General features: G+C 36.3%; 1 protein-coding gene across 1 annotated transcript in view; it reads right to left on the bottom strand.

The window, feature by feature from the left end:
- SPR (Sex peptide receptor) overlaps window positions 1-26,968 on the bottom strand; it is a 597,654-nt gene that overhangs the window by 84,358 nt on the left and 486,328 nt on the right. The window contains exon 6 of the mRNA XM_067783706.1: window positions 11,011-12,069. Within this exon, the coding sequence (XP_067639807.1) occupies window positions 11,011-11,524 (514 nt within the window). The 5' untranslated portion in view covers window positions 11,525-12,069. The remainder of the gene's footprint in view (window positions 1-11,010; window positions 12,070-26,968) is intronic.

The raw sequence follows: 26,968 nt of genomic DNA on the forward strand, positions 1-26,968 counted from the left end.
TTTGACAAAGTGTTTGTTTTGAAAAAGTTATCGATTTGTTATTAAAATATATGGTTTTTATTGAAAACTTATATTTTACTTATCGAAAAGTTATCGCTTTGTTATTAAATTTGTTATCAGCGTTTAATCAAAAAGTTATCTATTAGTTAACGATTTGTTACCAAAGAGTTATCGAAAGAAAATTGATTTCTTATTGACGGCTCATCGAAATGTTATGAGACAGATACCGATAAAATTTACAATATCGAATTGAATAAACATCTATAATACACCGATAACAAACCGATACGGCAACAATAGGATGTACATTCGTTCGAACGAAAATCGACACTGATGATGGCACAACGCCGAAGCCGGTTTGTCTCAAAACCAAATTTGACAAGGGATGACGGAAAATCGTTCCAATATACATAATTTATCCACCCTGTCGGAAAATCAACAAAACAAGATAAGTCAAAGCAACAATAGGGCGACGATGACTCGGCTTTGTACCATTTTTTCGTAATAAAACTAGATATTTCGTATATTATTGTTTTAGGTTTTTTTTTTAAGTTATTATACTTTAAAAGTGTATTTTTGGTCTTTTTGACCCATACTTATTTTTACTATGATTTTTAAGTCCGTTTTTGAAATATTAAATGCAATCCCTACGACATCGGTTGGCTTTTTAAACTAAAATATTGCTTGAGCGCCATTAAAAAGCATAAGGAAATACCGCAAAAAATTTATTCTGGGCAGCCTAAAGTGCCATATCAATGTATTGAGTTCGCGTATATGTTTGTGTATAGATCTACTTATGTGCTGTCACACAAAAATATGTTTACTGTTGACATTTGACAAACGCTAGAGCATGGTACATGCATACATTTACACATTCATCATCCCAGACACATCTTCCAAACATACATAAGTATGTATGAGCATAACTACACCCTAAACACTAACTAACGGCTCTTGCGACATTGCACCACCAGGGCGTATACTTAGTATTGAAATTAATGTTGTCATCGTCGTTTACGTTCATGTTTACATCAAGGATTTGGTACTCGAATCACTTCACATTATAAATATCGCGTGTATATTGGTATGTATGTATGTATATTAGACTTTGGTCGATTTATTAACCGATATCGCGCCCTCAATTTTTCGATAGGATTTGAGCTCAGGAAAAAAAGTTCCACTACGCATACCAAAAAAAAAAAAAAAAAAAAACAATTATCGAGCCTGCGAAATTTCATTTTCATTACACATTATTTAAAAAAATAAATAAAAATTTTTAAATTTTTACCACGAATTTTTAATAATTACATAAAAAATGATTTGGAACCTTGAAAGTGAATGCATATATGCTGAAAACCCTTTAACAAAAAAATGGCGAAAGGGTAAATTTTTCGACCAAAACACTCCCCAAAACCCAAAAAATGTTTCGCAGGCTCGAAAACTATTTTTTTGGGTATGCGTAGTGGAACTTTTTTTCCTGAGCCCAAATCCTATCGAAAAATCGATGGCACGATATCGGTTAACTCATACAAATCGACCCAGGTTAATTTACATATATGCATGTAAATATTCGAGTATGTGTATGTACATACGTACTAAGCATAGAAAACAAACAAGCCCAAATGTTATGTAAGTGTGTAATGTGTGCATTTAAGTGATTGCATTTACGAGCTCTACACTTTCAATTACATAGCTTAAAAGTTTATGGCAAAGTGTTGAATGTGACACACTTTCATAATGTCAAATTTACATATGTATGCATTTATGCGTTTGTAGATTAAAGAGCATATGTGGAAATAGGTTCAGCAAGATTCATCACTAATCCTGATATGTACGTGAGAAAGTTTATTACTTACACTCTTTATAAAAAAATCTGAATTTAAAGATTTGTTGTGCCTTAACATACCCCCAAAATATTTCAGATAACTTCAAGATTCACAAGAACAATAATGATTTCAAAATGATGCCATACAAGAAAAGTCCAAAGGATTACTTAAACATCAGGTTGAGCGGAGGGTGTATCGTTGGTCCCGCGTTCAGAGAGTCCTGTCTCAATTATAAAACTTCATTTATTTAGATTTGCTAGCTGAGCGGGTTCATATTGCCAGGCTATCGCGGCGCGATTTTCCTCCGATGAAGTTTACACCGAAGCTTCAAATTTTCGTCGTGCTACTTTTAATTTTACCTACAAATTGGCGGGACGGAACCTACATATTTTAAGCCTACTCCGCACGGCAGATGCAAGGCAGATGAATATTCTCTGAGAAGATTTTCATGGTAGAAATACACTCGAAGTGTTTGCCAAACCACTGCATAGAGGCGCCCCGTTTATAAAAAACTTTGTTCTAGTTGAAAAGCATTTTTTGTCTAAACTTTTAGTGTTATTTTTCTTGCAAATATTTCTGGATATCAGCTCATAACAGAATTCCAAACAACTGTCATGAGGAACTCTCAGCTCGCATGGGTACACATGTGAACTAAACAACTTTAGTTGTGGAATCGACTGCGTTCTATTCCTGAATATATTGGTCTCGGGCCAGCTAATCAACAAGAACCTTCTGGCTGAAAATGCATGCTATACTTTGTACTGAGTTTATTGCGTTCACTTACGCTCATCTATGAATAGTGGTTGGGGTTCTGTTCAGTATCCAATGGAAGTACATGCGGTTTTAATATAATGAAAACTCTTCCTATCTCAGATATATGGAGGACGACGTTGTTGTATCAGCAAGCCATTTTCGAGAACTAACTAACTAACTACGAAAATCAATCACCACATTTTAGTTCCCGTATCCGTTGTTGTTGTTGTTGTAACGATAAAGACACTGGACGCAGGTTTTGGGAAGTTTTATCGATGTTGATAGTCTTTTGCCGAATATAGCTCCGGTACGTCGCGGTAACTAGCTCCATTAACCTGCTAGGACAGACCATCTCGGAACTTTATTAGAATCTAATTTAAAAAAATATCGGACGATAGGAGTACCCAATCATCATTACTATAGGCGAAGCATAAAGCGATTTCAAGTCATCCTAACGTGGATTGCATACCATACACTTACGTATATCTCTTTTACCAAAAATTTTGGTTTTTCACACACCCTAATGTATCTATATGTATGTGTTCCATGAACTACCATTTATAGGCAAACTTTTACTGACACAATTTTTGTTATAATTAAATTATGTTTGAACTTTCAAATTTCACGCTCTAACGATGTCGTTACTACAAATAACTGATGATTTAGCACCTAGTACGTTTAAATTTTTCACCCAACTGAAACTATACAAGCTCAATATTTATCAATAGGATTAAGAACTATATGAAGAAGAAAATCTAGTTCATAACATCAAAAAGGAAATCAGAACTGAATGTGCGCAGGTGGTCGGTTTCATAGGGAAAGTTGCTACAGAGGCATTTCCTTTTGTTGGAAAACATAATTCTTTTTTTCAAAATAGCTTAAGGGCATACAAATGAAAATGCAATTTCGTTTTTGAAGTTTATTAACTTCATAGTTTCTTGGCAGTTTAACTGCGAAGAAACATTGAATACTTATACTCATAGAATAAAAAGAAGATGAAAAAATTTTTAAGTACTTCCTTTATGTAAATGTACAAGAAGAAATGAGAAATTTCTCTTTAAACAAAGACATAATCTTGTTGAACTTTGATATTTAAATTTTAGCGTCACCACTGTAAAAGTTCTCATAAATAAAAAAGATATAAAAGTGGATGGCATAAAATACATATACTTTCGATATAATCTTTATTTTAGTCCGGCAATGTGCACTTTACCTTTATATTTGTTTTCCTCATACACATTTTTAAAGTTGAATATCAAATTTCAAGAAGATTATGTCTTTGTTTAAAGAGACTTTTTTAGTTTCTTTTGATACATTTATATAAAGGAAGTACTTAAAAAATTTGTATCTCCTTTTTACTTTCTCCTTTTGTGTCATTGTTAAGCTGACCTGAACTATGTGTAAGGTTTTATATTTCTACCTCAATGAGTAATTACTTAGAAATCGATCGCAAGATTCCACAATTCTTAATGGACTTTTAGTTACCTCTAAATATCTGGATCCCCCTCCCATCTAGGAAACTCTATTATCCTACTAAATATTACAGCCTAATTAGGACCGTAGCCTCTTTCAAAGTTCCAGTTCTCTTTCCTTAAAATTCAAAAGCCAAGTTCGCATGCTTTTTTTAAGTTACACGATCCCTGGACAACCCAGTAAAATTATTTTTCCTCATGGTGTTTCGTTCAAAGTTTAAGTTCTCAGGATTATCGGAAAGTTCCTTAAAACTCTAAAGAAGAATTTCCAAGCTCGGAAATTTTTTTTGAATTTTCACGATCCCTGTACCACCTTGCAATATACTTGTTTAAGTTACTCCAATAGCGGTCGCAAGATTGCACGTTTTTCAAGTGGACTTTCCAAATATATCTAAATATCTCGATCCTGTCCCATCTTGGAAATTCTTTTATTTCAAAAATTACAACGTAATGGAGCCCAAATCTTCATTCAAAGCTTCAGATCGCTCAGTTTTCGGGAAAATACTGAAAACTCAAAAGCAAAATTTCCTAATTCAGACATTTTTTTTTTTAATTTTCACGGTCTCTGGCAATCTCCAAAGTTTATTTTTCTCGCGTTAAATTATCACCGGGTTTCGATGCGCTCTCTCACTCTAGCCCTCCAGAAAGTTACTCAAAAATGGATTGCAAAAGTTTCCAGTTTTGTATCGAAAGCGAAACTAATATAAAGATAGTAAAAATAATAAGCAGAGATATAATCTCTTTCAAATTTTATTAAATAAAATATTTTTCAGTTATAAATTCCTTATCGGTGGAACGTCGGTTTTTTATGGGCAAGCAACAATAACGGGCATGAATTTAAACCATGATTCAATTAACAACGGGTTTCGGATGTACGTAGCCTTTTTTTTTTAACTTTATATTCGTTCGCTTTCATGTTTGTCCCCTCATTTCCATACGAATTTTTGACCCACGGAAAAGTCTTTTTCGGTAACATCCCGTTGAGCTAGACACTTGATACTTAGAGCATAGCTCAGATCTGGGAGACATTACAATGCAAGTGAAAAAAATCCGCTAGGTAGCGCACAGATCGAGATATACAGAAAAATAATTTTAAAATGGAAATTTTGCGACCGACTTTTAACTAACTTCTCGGTGATCTAGAGACTTGAAACTTAGCACATAGTTTGCGAGTCAATGGCACTACAATTCGTAGAAAACAAAATGCCGCCAGGTGGCTGACGAATCGAGATAAACGAAAATCCCCGAAAATCTTTTTAAGTAACTTCCCGGTGAGCTAGAGACCTGAAACTTGGGCCGTGAGCCAGAACCCAAAATTCCAAATGCCTTTTGGTAGGCAGCACTAAAAAAGTGAAAACAAAAAGATGATAAAAAATTTTTAGGACTACCTTTATATAAATGGACCAAAAAATAGAAGGCAATTTTTCTTTTAATACAGACATAATCTTGTTGAATTTTGACTAAAAAACTTTAACAATGGCTCTTGTAAAAGAATTTTGGAATTTAAAATTATAAAGGTAGAGCGCGTGCTTAAATTTTAAATAATTAATTAGTTAACCCCAAGTATATGGTTTGCCTTAAATTGAAAGATTGCGCTCCACCTTTATAGTTTTAAATCCCAAAATTCTTACAAGAGCTACTGTTAAAGTTTCTTAGTCAAAATTCAACAAGATTATGTCTGTATTAAAGGAAAAATTGCCTTCTATTTTTTGGTCCATTTATATAGAGGTAGTCTTTAAAATTTTTTTATCATCTTTATACTCAGCTGAGCAGAGGTCACAGAGTATATTAACTTTGTTCGCATAACGGTAATCCGTAACGGCATAAACTAATAGAGATAGATATAGGCTTCTATATATCAAAATGATCTGGGCGAGAAAAGAAATTCATTTAGCCATGTCCGTCCGTAAACACGATAACTTGACTAAATTTTGAGGTATCTTGATAAAATTGGTATGTGGGTTCCTATACACATATCTCAGATCGCTATTTAAAATGAACGAAATCGGACTATAACCACACCCACTTTTACGATATCGAAAATTTCGAAAAACTGAAAAAGTGCGATAATTCATTACCAAAGACGGATAAAGCGATGAAACTTGGTAGGTGGGTTGACCTTATGACACAGAATAGAAAATTAGTAAAATTTTGGACAATAGGCGTGGCATCGCCCACTTTTAAAAGAAGGTAATTTCAAAGTTTTGTAAGCTGTAACTTGGCAGTCGTTGAAGATACCATGATGAAATTTGGCAGGAACGTTACTCCTATTACTATATGTGTGCTAAGAAAAATTTGCAAAATCGGATTACGAACATGCCCACTTAAAAAAAAAATTTTAACAAAAAATTTTATATCTTTACAGTATATAAGTAAATTATATCAACGTTCAACTCCAGCAATGATATGGTGCAACAAAATACAAAAATAAAAGAAAATATCAAAATGGGCCTGGCTCCGCACTTTTTCATTTAATTCGTCTAGAATACTTTTAATGCCATAAACCGAACAAAAATTTACCAATCCTTTTGAAATTTGGCAGGGGCATAGATTTTATGACGTTAACTCTTTTCTGGGAAAATGGGCGAAATTGGTTGAAGCCAAGCCCAGTTTTTATACACAGTCGTCCGTCTGTCCTTCCGCTCGGCCGTTAACGCGATAACTTGAGCAAAACTCGATATATCTTTACTAAACTTAGTTCACGTACTTATCTGAACTCACTTTATCTTGGTATAAAAAATGGCCGAAATCAAACTATGACCACGCCCACTTTGTCGATATCGAAAATTACGAAAAATGAAAAAAATGCCATAATTCTATACCAAATATGAAAAAAGAGATGAAACATGGTAATTGGACTAGTTTATTGACGCAAAATATAACTTTAGAAAAAACTTTGAAAAATGGGTGTGACACCTACCATATTAAGTAGAAGAAAATGACAAAAGTTCTACAGGACGAAATCAAACTCCCTTGGAATTTGGCAGGAATACTGTTCGTGGTATTTCATATATAAATAAGTTAGCGGCACCCGACAGATGATGTTCTGGGTCACCCTGGTCCACATTTTGGTCTATATCTCGAAAACGCCTTCACATATACAACTAAGGGCCACTTCCTTTTAAAACCCTCATTAATACCTTTAATTTGATACCCATATCGTACAAACACATTCTAGTGTCACCCTTGGTCCACCTTTATGGCGATATCCTGAAATGGCGTCCACCTATAGAACTATGGCCCCCTTCCTTTTAAAATACCCTTTAATACCTTCTATTTGAAACCCATGTCATACAAACACATTCCAGGGTTACCCTAGGTTAATTTTGCTAAATGGTGATTTTCCCTTATTTTCTCTCCAAAGCTCTCACCTACCTGCACTTTGAGGGAGATCTTAAGGCCACAATAGAGGTGGACGGTTGGCGCAAGGGTGCGCAAATGGCGGACGAGGCGATACATGTGTACACCGATGGTTCCAAAATAGTGGAAGGAGTAGGGTCTGCGGTATACTGCGCTGATCCGGAATTAAGCAGATCCTACAGGCTGCCGGATTACTGTAGCGTTTTCCAAGCGGAAATATTAGCCGTAACCAAAGCAGTAGAAACCCTGGAAGAGAATAGCTTAAGCTGCAACCGTGTTAACTTTTATATTGACAATCAAGCAGCAATTAAGGCAATAATCTCGCATAGCACAGCATCTAAATGCGTGTTAGAGTGTAAGCAGTCTCTGGAGAGAATCGGGACAGGGAGAAGCATACATCTATATTGGGTCCCAGGGCATATGGGAATAGATGCGAATGAAAAAGCGGACGAATTAGCTAAAAATGGCGCATCCCTTGAAGCTTGCTCCGTAGACGTCCCAATTAGATTGGGCGAGATTAAGCGAAGGCGAGAGGTGCACATGATCGACCAAGCAGAAAAGGCGTGGGTTCAAGCGCGGGGCTGTAAAGTGTTGAAGATTATGTGTAGGTCTTACAACCTTAGACTAACACAGTTGCTTCTATCATTAAAAAGAGAGGACTGTAGACTCATGACGGGTATTCTGACTGGACACTGCCTTCTGGCGTCACATGCCTTTAAATTAGGCTTGGTCAGTGATAGCAGGTGTAGGAAGTGCGGGTTGGAGGAGGAAACGATCGAGCACGTTCTGTGCTCGTGCCCTGCACTTGCCAGGCTAAGACTCCAGCTATTAGGAGTGATACAGCTGTCAGATCTACAAGCAGCAAGTGGCTTAAGTCCTAGGAAGCTTCTAGTATTTGCCAGGAGGACGGAGTAATTTTATAACATAGGTCCTGGTTTTTGATAGGGTTTTTCAGTTTGGTCGTTAAAACAAACTTCTGGTAACACTACGGACTCAATCAGTCTATGTGAGGTCCTCATGGACCGGCCAGTTCAACCTACCTACCTCTCACCTGTGTATGTAATGTTCGGTTACACCCGAACTAAGCCTTCCTTACTTGTTTTATTTAAAAATGTGGTTCTCCGCACAGATGTTTTTTTTTGAAGCACAGGAAAAAGGGGAAGAACTGAATTCCGTTTTCCGAAACGATTCTGAAATTCCGAAAAAAGTATGTTTAGCAGTGAGAAATATGACATCAAAACAATTAATAGAATTTTATGATTTTATTTTTATCACAATTAGTATATAAATATCTCTATACCAAAACGCCAACATTTTTTTGAGTCATACAAATCCCCTGAAATACATAGATAGCTATGCAATACAAGCTATGGTATTTCCACAGGTGTGGTGGAAGAACTACTTGTTTACATAACTCGAGTTAAGGACTATCTCTGCCTATCTTATATCTCAAGGATGGGGAGTAGAGCAAAAGCTGTTTTCGTGCACAGAACAGGGAACAGGAAGTACTACTTGAAGAATTCCTTCATGTCAATTAATCTTACATAACTATTTTGCTTTGAGATCTGTTCAGAAATTTATAAATAATTAAATCAGCGGCAAGAGTAGAAAATGGACGTAGAGGGAGAGGCTTCGATGTGTTAGCGAGTACTTGTGACAAGTCCAGCGCCTTACACAATTAACAAATAAATATATTGCCACTACAAAAGATGTCTACGAGGTGGGTTACTATCGCCCTTTTGCTGAGCCCAGTAGTGGGCGATCGTTTGCACGAATTACCAAACAATAGAATCCGCTATTAGGACGACACAAATGTTTGTAAAACGAAAGTATGAGGAAAACCGCCATGGGTGGGGTGTTTTTGTTGAATAAAGTGACGGAAACAAAGTTATTAAGGAGGAAATATGCTGAGCACACCATGCCAAAGGCTACAATAGTGATAAAGGTCCCGCAGCGGGTTAGAGTAGAATATACCCGCGGCAGGTATGACAGTCGTAAGAGGCTACTAAAATACCAAACTGGTTCAAGGGGTTGCAAGCGCAATTTATGGCTTTTTCAGCACAATTTTCAACAACAACAGCAACAAAGTCATAATGGCCAGCAGACACATGGTAGGTAAAAACTGCCAAACACTGCCTCTAAGTTTGAAGGTTATGTTGATAGGATCTCGGATTATTGATATATTTTTGATCCTTAAAAACAGTCGAACTCGGTTTAAAATTGGAACTTGAATACTTAACATTATATTTCTAAAATCCATATGTCATTATTTTACCTTAAGGAGTTCTGTATTCTCTTTAGGCGTCCTCTTAAGGTCCCTTTATCAAAACGGTTTTTTTGCTCTCCTGAAAAATTGGCTCCGATTGGCAGAGAGAAGGAGCGACTGGCGCGCCTTGTTGGACGGACATAACCGTTTAAACGGTTAAGCGCCAAATAAGTAAGTAAAAGTTGGCTGTTTGCTGCTGGAGGGTATTCAATATAAGCTGAAAGCTGACAATATGTAGATAGTTTCAAATATTTTAAAACTTCTTGCCTAGGTCTAGCCACATAGATGGATCTTACAAGATTTCCACCTATGAAATATTTTTAAGAATCGGGATTACTACGAGCCCGTTTCGGAATTGGATACCATTTCGTAACTATTTCGTGGAATATTTTGGGTTAGTGGTTGTCTGATCAGTTCGAGAAAGTATCTGGTTGCAAAAACGTACAAGGACTCGAAAAAGTACTCCGTTCTTAAAAACTAGCCGCATTCCAAAAAGTACTCGGTTTTGAAACAATACCCGGGTGTTAAAATGTAAATGATTTCTATAAAAGAAACCCTAATCAGAAAAAGTAGAAGAAAAATAAAATAAATTTCTTATTCTTTCGAAGATTTTATAGCCTAGAATGACCTAAATGTAGACACTGCTACAACAACAACAACTTAAATGTGGAAAAACGGCAAAAAAAATTAATTAAAAGCAATAAAAAAATCTCAGTAATTTTTGTACTGAATTTTTCCGAGAAACAGATATAGCTTTTTTATAGCGTGTCGTTTCTGGAAAAGTACCCGGCGCTTAAAAATGAACTGGATCCGAAAAAGAAACCGGTTCATTAAGAGTACTCGATTCTAAAAAAGTACCTAGTTCCCGGTTCTGTAAATGCACTCGGATGCGAAAAAGTACTCAGTTCTAAAATGAGCTTGAATTATCGCAAAGACCATAGGAACACCCGGGTAATGCCAGGATATTCGGGTACCTGGATATCATCAGCTGTAGTTTTAACAACATGAATTCTTAAAAATCATATAAAACCATATATGTAATACTCCCACATTGCTAGTGCAATATGCGCGCAATGCTGCTGATGTTTCGAATTCTAAATCGAAAAAAGCTAGCCTACAAAATGTTTCTGATTGTAGCAGCATAGGTGTGGCAAGACAAAATTTCGATTTTAGTACATACGATTATTGAGTACAAAAACAAATACATTTAAAAAGCAATATATTGGCACTTTGGTGTTTATGAGTGTAGCCAGCCTTTAGTAGCAATATAGAAAGAAGTATAACATAAATGTAAAAAACATTCTCATAAAAACTATACTTCTCAAAAACTTACCCATTAGCACGAAATTCGTAGGCGTCGCCAAATGCTTCTTACTCAAAATCAGCACAATCAATGAATTAGCTGCAATCGTTATAATTAGCAGAAAAGGCATAATATAACCATATAAAGGTAGTCCATATTCGAGCGGATTATCACAAGTTACATTCCAATATGAGATATTAGCATTCACATCAAATGATTGACACGCAGGCATATACTCATAATAAGCACTTGAGTTATGATCGTCTAATTGTGTATCATTATAATCGTTCGTACTGCCCACTGCCACTACCATTGCCGCACTGTAGCTATCATAAATGTCAGAGCCAATTGTAACGTCACCACTATTGCTTAGCTCAAACGGACCACTGACATCGCCTTCACTTAAGGCGATAACATCACTCGCATCACCATAGCCACTTATGTGTGTTAGATATGTTGCTTTTGTTATTCTTTCGCTGTCTGCATGCGATGCAGTCGTCGCATATGTTGTTGCATTGATTTTATCAATAACGGGAGCCATCATAACGGTTGCTATAGTTTCAGTTATGAAAATAGTAATACCGTGTAGTTGTTAATTTTGCTGCAGATTTATATCCACTGCACACACACCCAAACTTGCATCAGCTAACATGTCATAGCACAATTCCTGGCATGTGGATTTTGTATGTTTGTAAGAAAGCAGCCACACCTGTTTCTGGTTCAATGTAGCACGTGTGAGATTAGTTTTGTACAAATTTTTCCTTCGACAGCAAACTATCACAAATTATGTACGTCACAGTTATAACTGTACGACAAGTAAAAGTGTGATTTTAAAGTTTTTATTGGCTTGTTTGCCGTAGTACTTAGGTATGTCGTTAGATGATGTTATTGATCTGTTTACTCAGACGACATTCCCTTACACTTTCATTGTCTTGTTAGTCACTTGCCTTCTGTTGTTGTCTTTGCTCTGATGCCATTACAAAGAATTTTCTCTTAAAGTTTTCTCATTGTAAAAGTTATTACAAATTCTCAGATGTTTCAACTTGAATACTTTCACATATTCAGTTCTTGGGGAATTCTCGAAACTGTCTGTATGTAAAAAGATGAAAGAAAAGATTATTTCAATCTGGTGGCTTTTTATTAATATATTTGATTTTTTGTTTAGAATTTTTTTTTTGCAATTTCTTTCCAAGATTCGGATTTACCATTCATCGATAAAACAACAAGTAAGGAAGGCTAAGTTCGGATGTAACCGAACATTACATACTCAGCTGAGAGCTTTGGAGACAAAATAAGAGAAAATCACCATGTAGGCAAATGAACCTAGAGTAACCCTGCAATGTGTTTGTATGACATGGGTATCAAATGGAAGGTATTAAAGAGTATTTTAAAAGGGAGTGGGCCATAGTTCTATAGGTGGACACCTTTTTGTGATATCGCCATAAAGGTGGACCCGGGGCTGACTCTTCAATGTGTTTTTACGATACGGGTATCAAATTGAAGATATTAATGAGGGTTTTAAAAGAGAGTGGTCCTTAATTGTATATGTGAAGGCTTTTGTGATATATCGACCAAAATGTGGACCAGGGTGACCCAGAACATCATCTGTCAGGTACCGTTAATTTATTTATATATGTAATACCACGAACAGTATTCCTGCCATGATTCCAAGGGCTTTTGATTTCGCCCTGCAGAACTTTTTCATTTTCTTCTACTTAATATGGTAGGTGTCACACCCATTTTACAAAGTTTTTTCTAAAGTTAAATTTTGCGTCAAAAAACCAATCCAATGACCATGTGTCATCCCTTTTTGCGTATTTGGTATAGAATTATGGCATTTTTTTTTCATTTTTCGAAATTTTCGATATCGCGGTCATAATCGGATTTCGCCCATTTTTAATACCAAGATAAAGTGAGCTCAGATAGGTACGTGATTGTTAATTTTTGTGTTCGACTTTAATAATAATAATAATAATGATAATAATAATAATAATAATAATAATAATGATAATAATAATAATAATAATAAACCCAACGGATAAATACCCTCCAAAGCCCGCCCAACCGACACGAGGGACGCATCCGCATGACGCACGGATTTTGTTTTTGCCGAGTTGTTGATAGGCGGAGGTTTGTTAAGCGTTGAGATCTAAAACTGCTCAACTACAGAATAAAAATCATCAGCTGAGTATTATACATAATAGTTGGAAATAATACATATACTACATTGTTAAATAAGTGAGCATTTTATATAAAGATTTTTTAATTTAAAATTTTTTTTTTTTTTTAATTTTATTACGAGTTAAGATAGGATAGGACAGTTTTCTTTATAGTAAAAAGTGAATCTGTTATATCAAATGAGTTCGAATGAAAGTTAAAATCATGACACAAACACCAAAAAGGTTCATTTAATTCGAAATTAGTTCAAAAATTATTAATTACGTAAGAGGGTGCTGGCAAAGATCTTCGAGAGAGGCACATGAATTTACATTTATTGAGGTTCAGCGGCACTGACTTTGCGTTGCACCAAGCAACTAAGCAGTTTAAATCCGCTTGAAGCAAGGGCATTCTTCAATAGACGCATAAGACCTAAAAAGTTTTACATCATCAGCATACATTAAAATTTTAGAATATTTTATTGTGGTACAGATATCATTAATAAATAGCAAGAACAGAATTCGACCAATATGATTGCCCTGTGGGACGCCAGAAGGAACATTAATAACATTTGAAAGAGTACTTATGGCATTAAAAGTATTCTAGACAAATTAAATGAAAAAGGGCGGAGCCATGCCCATTTTGAAATTTGGAGTTGAATGTTTACATAATTTACTTATATACTGTAAAGGTATTAAATTTTTTGTTAAAATTTTACTTTAAACTTTTTTTTGAAGTGGGCGTGCTCGTCATCCGATTTTGCAAATTTTTATTTAGCGCACACATAGTAATAGGAGTAACATTCCTGCCAAATTTCATCATGATATCTTCAACGACTGCCAAATTACAGCTTCCAAAACTTTTAAATTACGTTCGTTTAAAAGTGGGCTGTGCCACGCCCATTGTCCAAAGTTTTATTAATTTTCTATTCTGCGTCATAAGGTCAACCCACCTACCAAGTTTCATCGCTTTATTCGTCTTTGGTAATGAATTAGCGCACTTTATCGGTTTTTCGAAATTTTCGATATCGGAAAAGTGGGCGTGGTTATAGTCTGATTTTGTTCATTTTAAATAGCAATCTGAAATGAGTACCCAGGAACTTAAGTACCAAATTTCATTAAGATACCTCAAAATTTATTCAAGTTATCGTGTTAATGGACAGACGGACGGACATGGCTAAATGGATTTCTTTTTTCGCCCAGATCATTTTGATATATAGAAGTCTATATCTATCTCGATTAGTTTATGCCGTTACGGGGTGCCGTTATGTGAACAAAATTAATATACTCTGTGAGCTCTGCTCAGTTGAGTATAAAAAACCCAGCGGGTTAGCGGCTTAGGTATGCCTTTCGTAGGAGGTAACTAAAATACAAATGATTCATGGGTATATATAGCGCAAACCTTTCAAGTGACTACCAGCGCAGTATATAGCTTCTCCTCCCCATTGTCAACCTCACCTATCGGTGGAAAATCCTGTTTCTTTAGCAGCCGAGGCTCTGGCGACCCCAATTATGTTTTAAGGATCAAAAAAATATATTTAATATAAAAACAAATTAAACGATTCTTTCTTCATCTATGCACAGTCAATGTCAAAAGAAAGTGGAGAGTAAGAATATTACCCAACGTAAGGGTTTTCTCGGCGACAGTACGGACCAAATTATTTTTAATAAAAACAAAAACAAAATCAAAACTCCTACAACAAAAAATAATATGGACGAAATATCGGAAATGCTTCATATATTTGGTGTCAAAAGAAAGTACAAAATAACAAGTGGTCAATTTCCAGTACTTTCTGTGCTTTCCATGTGCTTTTATTACAGATTCTCTCTCCAATAACGTGGCATGGTTATATAAAGCTTTGCTGTCAACTCCGGTACAATTTCCTGCCAAAGCCGCTATTTGATGCTTTAAGCATTTCTTCCTACTTATGGAAGGATGTTTCACAACACTTCTCAATACTGACCAGTTTTAGCACCACTCAGTCGGTCTGGTCCGCCCAATTCATAACGATTCTCTATTTCTTCTTATTTTTTCTCTTTCAATAAAATATCTTACAGTGTTGTAAATTCTGTAATATTTATATCACCAACTCAGTACAAGGTGTTTCCTTCCTTATGATATTTTATCAAAAGTTCGCGAATGTCGATAGACGTTTTTTTTTTCATTGCGAAAAATGTTCTTATGATAATATAACTAAAGATCGCAACTATCCAAACACTTCATATAGTTAATTTGAATCACCTGTCATCCAAAGCTGGTCTCTGTGCAACGGCTTCTGTCCTTGCAAACACATGAACCCCAATTTGTATACATGCTTTTGACACTGACTGTATATTGGAACTCTTTTCCGTCATCCCTTGTCAAATTTGGCTTATAGGCAAACCGGTTTCGTCGTTGTGCCCTCCTAAGTATCATTTTTCGTACTTCCTTTATATAAATTGATCAAAATATAACGAAAAATATGTCCTTAAACACAAAACCTATTGTTGCAAGTGTTGGATAGCCAGGCAGCCCTGCGTGCCTTGCAATCCTATAGAATTACATCTAGAATGACCTGAGATCCAAAATCAAGGATTTTTAAGGATGGGTTGCTCGATATCAGGGACATGAAGGTAATTACCATGCACATTACATAGCCAAGCAGGGTGCTACAGCAGCATTCTACAGTCCAGAGCCCTACTGTGGACTCACAAAAGCACACACTAGGGAAACCTTAAGTAAATGGGAAACAAAACAATTCAGGCGTTACTGGATTAACTGCCAGGGCAAAGACAGGCCAATCCGTTTATACTCCCAGCAACGAAAGTATCCAAACTCATTAATCTACGCAGAGAGGGCCTACGAATTCTCACTGGGTGCTATACGGGACGCTGTAGTCTACGATATCACCTAAGTAAGTTAAATCTATGCGATACACAAATAAGACGTTTCCGTGAGCTGGGGGATCAAACGCCGGTTCACATTCTCTGCGAATGCGTCACTCTGTCATGGCAGAGACTCTTCCATCTAGGTGGTGTGGCTCTTAATCCCCTTGCAATGTGGAGTAAAACGCTTGAAGAGGTACTTAGATACATTAAGAGCCTCCCATAATAAAAATAATGTTGCAAATTTGTGGCTCAATGAGAGTTTTCTTAAAAGTTGATCGCAAAATACTCCCAATTACCACCAATCGCAATTTTTGTTCGCCAACAACCCGAGCCTACTCTTAGAGCTGCTGTACAGCTATTACAAGCTTACATATGTTCTTCTTCTGAATAGTTTGGAGCCATACACTAACGTGGATAGGGTCTTGTCTTTTATATAAATACTGCTTGCAACCCAGGATATTCTCTTCAGCTGTGAGTAGTAAACATACTCTGAATACATTAGTCCCAATCTCGTGTTGGTATACTCGGGTTTTGACGCTGCAGCATGTTTATCGTATCCTTCGACTGGACCATACCTTTTGTAACGTGGGAATCAATTTTATATCCAACACCTTCAACCTTGCGCCTTCTTGTCCTTGAAGGCCAGAAGCACCTCTCTGCAGCCATTCTAAAATCGCGTTATTGGTACATGTGATCAGTTTAACCCCATTGTACCAACAACCTGTTTCGAAGACTGGTAGTGCTTGATTTTGATTGAGGACTGCTCGTAGAAAAGTGTTTGTAAATGAACTATCTTCGACATAATTCCACCGTCTCACGGGCACATGCCAAACGCTCACTGTCACGGCAATTCTTAATGCTGCCAGGTATCGTGATAGGGTTCTCTAAACTCCTTTTCTCGTTCCCGCCCAAACGTCAGCTCTTTGGCAGGGTTGTAACTCTGCCGCTTTAGCGAGTGCACCTGACTGTACCTACTTATTATCGTTATACGCTACCGAGTCATCGCTGATAGCGATTTCCTCTTCCCTGGCTCACGACGCCAGCACCTTTTCGTTTTCATTCTTCCTTAGTGTTGAAGTTTTGATGTTTTGAGTTCATCTTGGTCTGCCAGAGCATCTAATGCTGAAATGTGTCTGCAAAGCAGTCTAATGTTGAATGTAGGGATAAAAACCTTGCTGTGGTAAGGCCACACTTCCCCAGGCGGACTGCTCTAGCGGGTCATAAACAACTTTACTACTCTCCGAGAAATAACCGTACACAAAATATGAAACTCATATAAGCATATAACTATTTTACCTAAGCGATGCCACATGCTGTTTACAAGTCAATTAATTTGCACAAAAATATTCCATTATTTTTCTTCTGTGGAAAATTACGTGTACCGGCAAAGCAAACATTCCTTGCAGTCAAAAGCCAAAGTAGTCAGCAAATATTCTAGTTCATTGACTAGAATTTTGTGGGTTTATTCATACTAGTCAGCTTTTGAATAGTTCATTGACTATAATTTTGTGGTGTTATTAATACTAGTTAGTATTTAAATAATTCATTTGACTAGAATTTCGTCTGTCGGCTCGAGGAAGTGCGCGAGTGCTTTCTGTAGCCTATTTGCAATGCATACTTCAGGTGACAATGCTAGATATCGTTTAAATCAACGGGCACATAAACACAAGCATGACGAGTCAACCCTCACCGTTACCTCAACAGAGGTTAAAGAAGTTATTGAAAAGGCCAAGCCATCCATATCAATAGTCCCAGACGGAAGACCTATACCGATGCCAAAACACCTGTGCCATGAGGGCATCAGTAGCCTAGGACATTTTTTCTACTTGTCGTTACAAGCCTATGCCTTTCCAGAATAACAGAGAAAGACCGGAAACCCAGCCTTTATCTACCGATAGTATCCCTTTAGTCAGTAACGAAAACGTTTAAAGCCGTTATGATTCCCTCATTTAAATGAAATTGTTCGGTTATCCAGCCAATAAGCATGACTTCCGTAAAGTGCATATCACTACCACCATTCTGAACTCCATTAACACTCATAACCACTATGGCTATGTTTTTTCTTTATTTTTATTTATTTATTTATAATAATATTTATTATTTATTTATAATAATATCTATTTTTTCGCTGAAGAAATTTATTTAGTCAGAACATATGTAAATGAAAAAATTTAAAAAAATTATTGTTTAAAGTCTTTTTTACTTTCAAGTCCGGGCAATTTCGCACGGCTCTCTAATGTCGTCGCCATAACAGCCTCTACATTTTCCGGTATAACCCGTTTGGAAACGCTAGCTAGCAATTGAATATGTCGTTCCGTTACTTGTATGTGTGATGGAATTTTTGGATCATTAAACGGTGGATCATCTTGATTTAAATATTCTTTCAATGTATCGTACGGAATGCTTCGCGTGAATGGTGGTTCAAATACGATATTTATATCATTCAAATTGATCATTTCCGTATAACTTGTGCAATTAAAGTTTATATCTGGTTTTTTATAAACTCTTAAGTTCCATTGGCTCGTCAACATCGGTTCGATAGCGTAGAATTTTCTTGATGGCACAGTCGCGCTTTTCTTTGCTATAATGAAACAACATTGATAACAAGATATTTTCCGAATGCGCATAATATGAATTATCTTTAATTACTTGATTGACAATTTTGCGTAAACGAGGTTCTAGAAATCGTGACCAACCAACGAACTTGAAAAATAATGCACTGCCGTACACGACAGAGCTGTAATACTTGATATTGAAGTACATTGACACATAACATTTAATTATAAATTCAACCAGAATTCTTAAATTTGCATCTGGATTTTCCGTTGTCACATATAATCGCAATAATCTAGCGGCCTTGGTGATCCACCGAGAATGTACAATTTTCCCTGGTTTGATGTTAGCCAGATCCACAGGAACCACGCCGCTAGAAATTGCATGGGCCATGTCGTATAAGTACTTCGAATCGGTGGAAAATTCAATTTTTTCTGGAGCAGGGGCATATTTTGCAACTCAATTTTCTGGAAGCCGTCCACCACCTGAAAATATATAATAATAAAATAATTAAAAATGGTTGACAATTATAATAAATGAGTGATAGCAATAACTTACCGGAAGAGTTTCACAAGTTTCGATTTGACGGCTCAGTTTTCCGGTTGCCGATCTTGGTCCAGTGCTGGTTGATTTATCCAAAGCTTCAAACAAATGCCGAAACGGAAGTTCGTTGAAGTGTAGAAGGCAAACGAACCAATGCAATGGTCTTTTTAACAGCAATTCGAATCGTCGTATAATTCCACCGTGTGGGCCAGTGTTTGTTGGCTCACCGTCAGTGCATATTCCAATTAATGCATCCAGTGATATATTTTTATCGTTGAAAAAACCATTTAATTTGGTTGTTTTGTATTCAGCGGTTTCCTGTTCCAGTCTTACGTAACCAATCAGTTCAGAATTGGGTTCTCTCAAAATAACAAGATGAGGTTCTTTTGCCATCCTAGTATGATACTTCTCATCAATTTTATCTATAGTTAAAGTATCATCTTTTCTGCCATCGAATGAAAACGCTAACAAATTGGTATCATCTAACCGTTTGCGAAGCACTTCTTGTCTGCATTTCTCTTTTTCTCTGCGAACTTCCGATTTATCCATGATGAGAGGTTTCCCATGCTTATCTTTAATTTTAAAATCGTGCAAAAGAGCGGTTCCCGATGCTGATGCTACTCTGTCAGGCACACCAAATCTGTCACATATCAAGGCAAAGTTAAAACAATCGTATCTCTCTGTGTTGCGAACTTGTGCTTCTATCCATATCTTCTTGAACCGATGGCGGTGCGTATGTTGAATCATCGGGATCTTGGTATGTTGGCATTGATGACATAGACGTTGCTCCTTGCTCTTCAGTTTCCATCATAAATGCATCCATTGTTAGTCTTCTCGGATTATGTTCATCGTACATGAACTCTTTGAGGCGTTCGGGAACCCAGCCGCATGCACATGGAGCTGCCTTCAAATCGCATTTACATGTTCCAATGTAAAAAATTGTTTCCAGAGATTTTACATACTCTGTAAATTGTTGGGTGTTGTTTCTTCTCTTGATTTGCTCTTGATACTTGTCAAGCAATTTATTCAATTTATTAAATACACTTTTTTTCAGCATTATTTCCATACTAAGTTTTTCCCAAATTCCAATCAACTTATCTTGTACTTGAATAGTGAATGATTTATGGGAAAACTTTTTTTGTTCTGTTTTAGCACGTTCGCTTAAGTAAAAATAATATCTCAAGATATCCAGATGGGTTGGTAAATTAAGATCAGTTAAATCAGTAGACACACCAAAAACAGTAACATCATTGTTGAGTATATAACTCATTGGGTTCTCGATAGTTGTTGATGTAGTTGCTTTATCTTGCGGTGTAGAGGATGGTGGATTCATTGTAAACTTTTTGATTTGGAATGGTCACTTCACTTATTATTTTTTATGAAATATTTTTGTATCTGAAATTAGCACTTCACACTTTGAGTTCTTCACAACGATTTAAAACTGTTGCGTTATATATGGTCTACAAGACGAGGTAATAAGAATGAAATGGTAATTTCAATTCTACCTGCTGTGTCTTGTGGTGGCTTAAAAAAACAACGCCAGCAATTTTACGATCTGTAATTGTGTCACAGTGATACCTTCATTTTTTAAAACGGTTGAATAAAAACCCACACAACTATGTTTACGACATGCAAATGCATCACAGTGATGCCTTGGTTTCAAAAGGGTTGTAAAAACGCTAATTTCTAATAATTTTTTTTAATTTCTTTAAATAAATTTCTAAAGAGAAAAATAAACTCCAAAAAGAAAAATCATAGGCATTTCGCTGATTTTTTCATGTGAAGTGCAAAACCGGCGATTTTTTGAAATGTTTGTATGGTGAACCCCCAGGGGGGGGGGGGGGGGGGGGGTCCAGGGGGTGTGTCACTGGCATCGGTGGGTTGGGCCTCCAAAGTTAGTGGGGGTCGGTCAAACATTTGGACTCGATTGGAGCACTCTAAATGGATCAAAGTGAGATTTTTCAAAATTTGCCCCTACCCAAAAGTTCAACCCAAATTGGGGGACATCAGAATTCGTTTTAGAGGTATGGTTCCTTAGTCAAAGTTTCTTATTTTGATCCCTAAAATACGATTTTCGCAGAGCAATGAACGATTTTTAAATCGTCCCCCCCTAATAGATATGTATATATATACATACCTTTTATATATATTGTAACGAATTTAATTGCAAATCCTCTTATTTGCCCTTCTGCTAAGTTCGAATCACTAAACAGTTGAATAAATAACTCCAATGTTGAATAATGGAAAAATGGCCTTTATTACAGTACTTCGCAATAACACTTATACTTTGCAACTAGCTTGCTTAGCAACCAAACTGATTGATAGCTCAAATGAAACTCTACTATTCAAAATAATACTGCTATTGCTCGCTAGATAGCGTCTTAATCGAAACTGCCCATAGCGCCTCTACCGCTGATGCTTTTATACTCTGTGATTTCCTCGTGGTATCTTCTAGGCGCTTCCAGAATTTTACTTAGTTATAAATTTCTCAGCTACAACTACAGATGTATAATTTCTCATTTGAGTAATACTTGCACAAATGATTGCCCTCTCTTGTGACAACTCAGATAAGATATATGCATGTGTTTGTGCATTGCTTCTCCGCTGTTCGTATACGTACATATGTGTAAACGCAATTATTGATTCGTTTATGTTGATACATAATGATTGAATTATTACTGCTTAGCATCGGCTTAGAGATAGCAGCACCCCTTAGTTTTGCTAATATTCGTAACAATATTAAATATAATGGATAACATAAATTTGAGCTAATTTATCAATTTTCAAGTAATTTTTCAACCCAACTGAGACTTGTATATTAAATATTAGGATGTTGATGGAAATATCGACTAGTATGTCAGCTGATATTACATTGATGCATAGACTGAGTAGTATGCCAACTGGTATGTTGATGTTGAATACACTGACTAGTAGACTGGGTCGAAAAAAAAGTTGCTAATGCCCGCCCCTAAATTTGAAGATTATTTTTGGTTAGCTGACCTAATCATGTGAAAACGACTTCATAGCTTAAAAGGACATTAAACGGAAATGTGGAGCTTCTCAAGACCAAAATAATGACATATCAATTTTAAAAATCGGTCATCAAATAACCAAGTTACAACGAAAAAACCTTTTTGGTTGTATTTCGAAGGATCAAAAAAAATAAAAAAAAATTTTTCCGAAACCCTCTCAACATAATCTTCAAATTTAGGGGCGGACATTAGCAACTTTTTTTTTTTTGTATGGGGACCAACCCACTACTGACTAGTATGTCAATTGGTATGATATTGGTGTATATAATAACTAGTATGCCATCTGGTATAATGATTGCGCAAAGGCTGACTAGTATGTTAATTGGTATGAGTCTGATGGGTATGCTGACTAGTATGTCATCTGGTATGATGTTGGTGTATATAATGACTAGTTTGTCAATTGGTATGATGCTGATGTAGAGGCTGGCAATTGATATTTCGTAGGACATCGCCGTGTTAAAAATACCAGTTGGTAATATGGAAAAAGACAGAACTCATACTAGTTGAGATTTTTGGCAAACTAGTATTCTTCTAGTATACAACTAGTTGGTTTGACTGCAGGGTTGCACAAACTAGGTACATTTAAAATGCCGACAGTTGCAATATTTTTCATAAAACAAAAGTTTTTTTTTTATTTTAATCATTTCTTCCACATGCTTTGTAAATATTTAAAATCTTTTTTTGTTTTTTGGAACGAAATCTTTAATGGCGGCCACCGTGGTATGATGGCAGCGTGCTCCGCCTATCACACCGTATGCCCTGGGTTCGCACCCCATGCAAAGCAACATCAAAATTTTAGAAATAAGGTTTTTCAATTAGAAGAAAATTTTTCTAAGCGGGGTCGCCCCTCGGCAGTGTTTGGTAAGCGCTCCGGGTGTATTTCTGCCATGAAAAGCTCTCAGCGTTCGGAGTCGGAATAAAATATGTAGGTCCCGTCCGGCCAATTTGTAGGGAAAATCAAGAGGAGCACGACGCAAATTGGAAGAGAAGCTCGGCCTTAGATCTCTTCGGAGGTTATCGCACCTTACATTTATTTATTTTTTTAATCTTTAATGGCAGTTGCACAAAGGCAGAAAAAAATTTATTTCACAGTGAAATAAAATCCATTAAAACTTTTAACCGCAAGCAATTCATACCGCGAAATATTATTTTAAAGGGCAAGTCCTGCATAAAAAGGACACTAAGCAGCGGACTGAATGGATATTATATTATTTGTATAGCATAACCAGAATGATTCATTCTATAAAGATTTTTGGGACCTCAAGCATTTAAGTACTTATATGTGAGCATATAAAACGCGGCTCGTACGCGACAAGAAATAAAAGTAATTTCTTAATCTTGTAAAAGTATGCAAAACTTAGTGAAGTTAAGGGGAAATTTAACATTCCTTAATTAAGAGACTGAAGTTGAAAGAATACCCTTTGCTCGCAGATTTACAAAATCTGAAATATCCTTTTAAAACGCAGCATATAAGTTTAAGTATGGTTACAGACGCGATATTGCCCACGGGATAGTTTTTTGATCAATGAATAACACTGTACGGACTGCTGAGTGGAATATAACGCTATCTCGGCTGCCGTTTGGAAAACGTCCTATCCCAAAAATCTTTTGAATAACTCCCCATCTTAGACAAATGTATTAAATTTGAGCTCAGATAGTGCGTTTTTGAAACAAAATCTGAGATAGAGCGTTACTTACACATATTCTGAGATGAGGCGTTTTCGAAACGGCAGCCGAGATAGGGTGATATTCCGAACAGCAAAAGATGTGACCGGGAAGATATAAACTTTGGGAGATATACCTCAATTTTTAGGTCTAGTCGAGTATACTTAGCGTTTCGAGTACATCCTCAAAATCTGGGAAGAGGGGTCAAAATCCCTTTTCCATAAGCGGAGACCCCACTGGTCTTTATATTCTTTTGTGTACCTATGAAGGAGAGCAAGATTACTATAAGCAGATGGAAGAACATACCAGATATGGTTGGTAAAAGAGAAGTTGGTATCAAAAGCAATCCCTAAATAAGATACTTATTAACTGAGACCAACTAACGGCCTGAAATATTTTAGGAAGAGGAATGAGAGTTAGCGGACTTAGAGAATGACATATAGCAGCATTTTCTAACCTATAAATATAGGTAATTGACCTGATACAAATCGGCAAGATTAATACGGTCGTTTTGCAGAAGTGCTGAGTCAGATGGGTCATTAGTTTTGCGAAAAAGCTTATCATCATAAAGAAGAAAGCTAGTGTACTCAAAACGCAAATCTACATATATCATTGATGAACAGCACAAACAGCAGAGGGCCAAGAGTACTACCCTGAGGAGCCCTGACAACCAGACGTGTATTCGTCAAATGAGATTTTAACCAACATAAAAACACAGAGTTGCAGCAAATATATTCAAGATTATGTATTAAGATCTGATGGGAGACTTCATAGTATGATTCATAGAAATCGGTTTACATGGTATCAACTTGAGATGCATCCTTAAAAGCCAAGGTAAAGAAATCTTTGCAAGTTTAGCAAAATATAGACTAAACAGAAATATAGTTATAGGTCAATATATTGTTACGAATATTAGCAACACTAAGGGGTACTGTCATCTCTAAGCGATGCTAAGCAGTGACTTGTAGGCACATCAATAGATCAATCATTATGTCTCCACAGATGTACGTACACGCAGCGGAGAAGAGACGTACAAACACAATCATTATCTGAGATGCTCCCAAAAGTATGCTATTATAATTGTGTTCACACATACACGCGCATATGAGAAGCTATAAACGTAGTAATTTTATAGCTGATAACCAACTAGTTAATTCTAGAAATGGAAGCGCCTAGAAGATGCGAACGAGAAATCACAGAGTATAAAAGGCAGCAACAGTAGAGGCACGACAATCAGTTTTTATTTAAGCAAGCTATTGGTTGTGAAGTATCAGTACTTTAATAAAGGCCATTTTGCATTATTAAATATTGCAGTTATTTATTCAACAGTGTAGCGATACGAACGTTAGTAGAAGGTTGCGAATAAGAGAATTTGCAGCAAATTCGTTACAATATGAATAAAATATATGAAAGAGAGGTTATGGACGCGACACATTTAAGACACCAATAAAATATGTTACTCGAACTTGAAGTCAGATTACTTTTAATATACCGCTCATAGGATTCGCCCAAATGTACATAAGTCTACAATGTTTGTACATAGAACGTGACAGAAAATTGAGATGGAAATATGCATTGATAAAAATGAATTGTCATATTGCCACCGCATGGCATACATATATGACTTTGTGATTTAGTGTAGGTACATTAGGATGGTTCTTATAAATAAAATAAACTATTTTTTTAGTGTCATCGCTTCAAATAGCAATACTATCGTCATCGTCATGAATAATTGGCGCTTAACCTTAACTAAGCTATTTTGGCCGTTTCGTAACAAAACACGCCAGTTATCCCTGTTTCGCGATAATTTACGCCAATTGGGAACACCAAGGGGATAAAATCTTCTTCCGCCTGCCTTTCTCAACTCAGTTGAGGTCACCCCTTCCTTTGCTTGCAAATTGCTCTGTCGACTGACTATATTATTATATGGTTTTTATTAGCTGCACTATCCTCATATCCGCGTAAAGTTCATACGGCTCAATATTATACCTCCTTCGATACTCGCCGTAGGCATCACGGATATAACCATAAATCCCCCTAGAACTTATCCCTCGAACCCTCCAAGAATCATCTCAGAAAAGCACTCTGAAGCCTCATTTGGTTTAGAATGGCACAGAGTTCTCCTTTCCAATACTTATGGAGCTGGTGGTGTTGCTCAATGTCATTTTACACAACCGTATATAAGTTTTGCGATGAAACAAAATTGACACATTGCGGCATATAGGAAGCTCCTTTTTGTGCTGTCGAAATCGGCTTTAAAATCGACGAAGAAGTTCTCTTATGACCTCTTTTCTTGCACCCTTAGTATCTCCAGGTTTAGATGTAAGTTCTAGATTAAATTGTTATTTGGTTACTCTATGCCTGCTCCCTTGAGCGAACGTCATTGCGTCAGCTATTAAAAACTTTGTTAAATGCTGCTTACACATCATAAGTATTATTTTCTAGAGACTTAACGGTTTTTTCAAGATTGTCCAAAGATTGAACGAGCATAATTTTTTTACAGGAGCTATCACTTACTAGTTTGTATAAAAGACCACAAGGGGTCCATTTGGAATATCTCTTTCTTGAGTTGTGTATCAAAAAGTATAGTTTCACAGGGCGGTTTTATTTAACATCTCTTAGTTCTTTACCAAAACACCGTTTTAAGTGCATGTCGCTGCCATTCAAATAAATAAACCACAATTTCGAAAATTACACTGAAGATGGCACAAGGCCCAAACTCGATTGTCTCCAAGTTGAAATTTATTAAGGAAACTTTACCACAGGAATGACAGTAAATTAAAAGAATACATAATGAGTATAAAGCCGACCCTAGTATACAAACAAACTTGAGCGTATATTTTATACTAGTTTTTATAGCAACTTAACCAACTGACGCATTGAATGGCATCGCAGCAAACCGTCAACGTACGTGCAGTACGTGTTAATGGAAAAATTACAAATCAGCATCTGTTGCATTTTTATGTTGATGATATGAAATATACATACATCGTTGTGTGTATACATGACGGCTTATAGGTAAGCGCTTTTGCGGGTTTTTGGTGCTGCATTCGTTAGTATAATTATACTCAGCGTGCTCTGCACATAGAGTATATTAACTGTGATTGGATAAGGGTTGGTTGTACAGGTATAAAGGAATCGAGATAGATACAGACTTCCATATATCAAAAT

The sequence above is a fragment of the Eurosta solidaginis genome, chromosome 4, assembly GCF_040869045.1.
Source record: "Eurosta solidaginis isolate ZX-2024a chromosome 4, ASM4086904v1, whole genome shotgun sequence".
In the NCBI taxonomy this organism is placed as follows: Eukaryota; Metazoa; Arthropoda; class Insecta; order Diptera; family Tephritidae; genus Eurosta; species Eurosta solidaginis.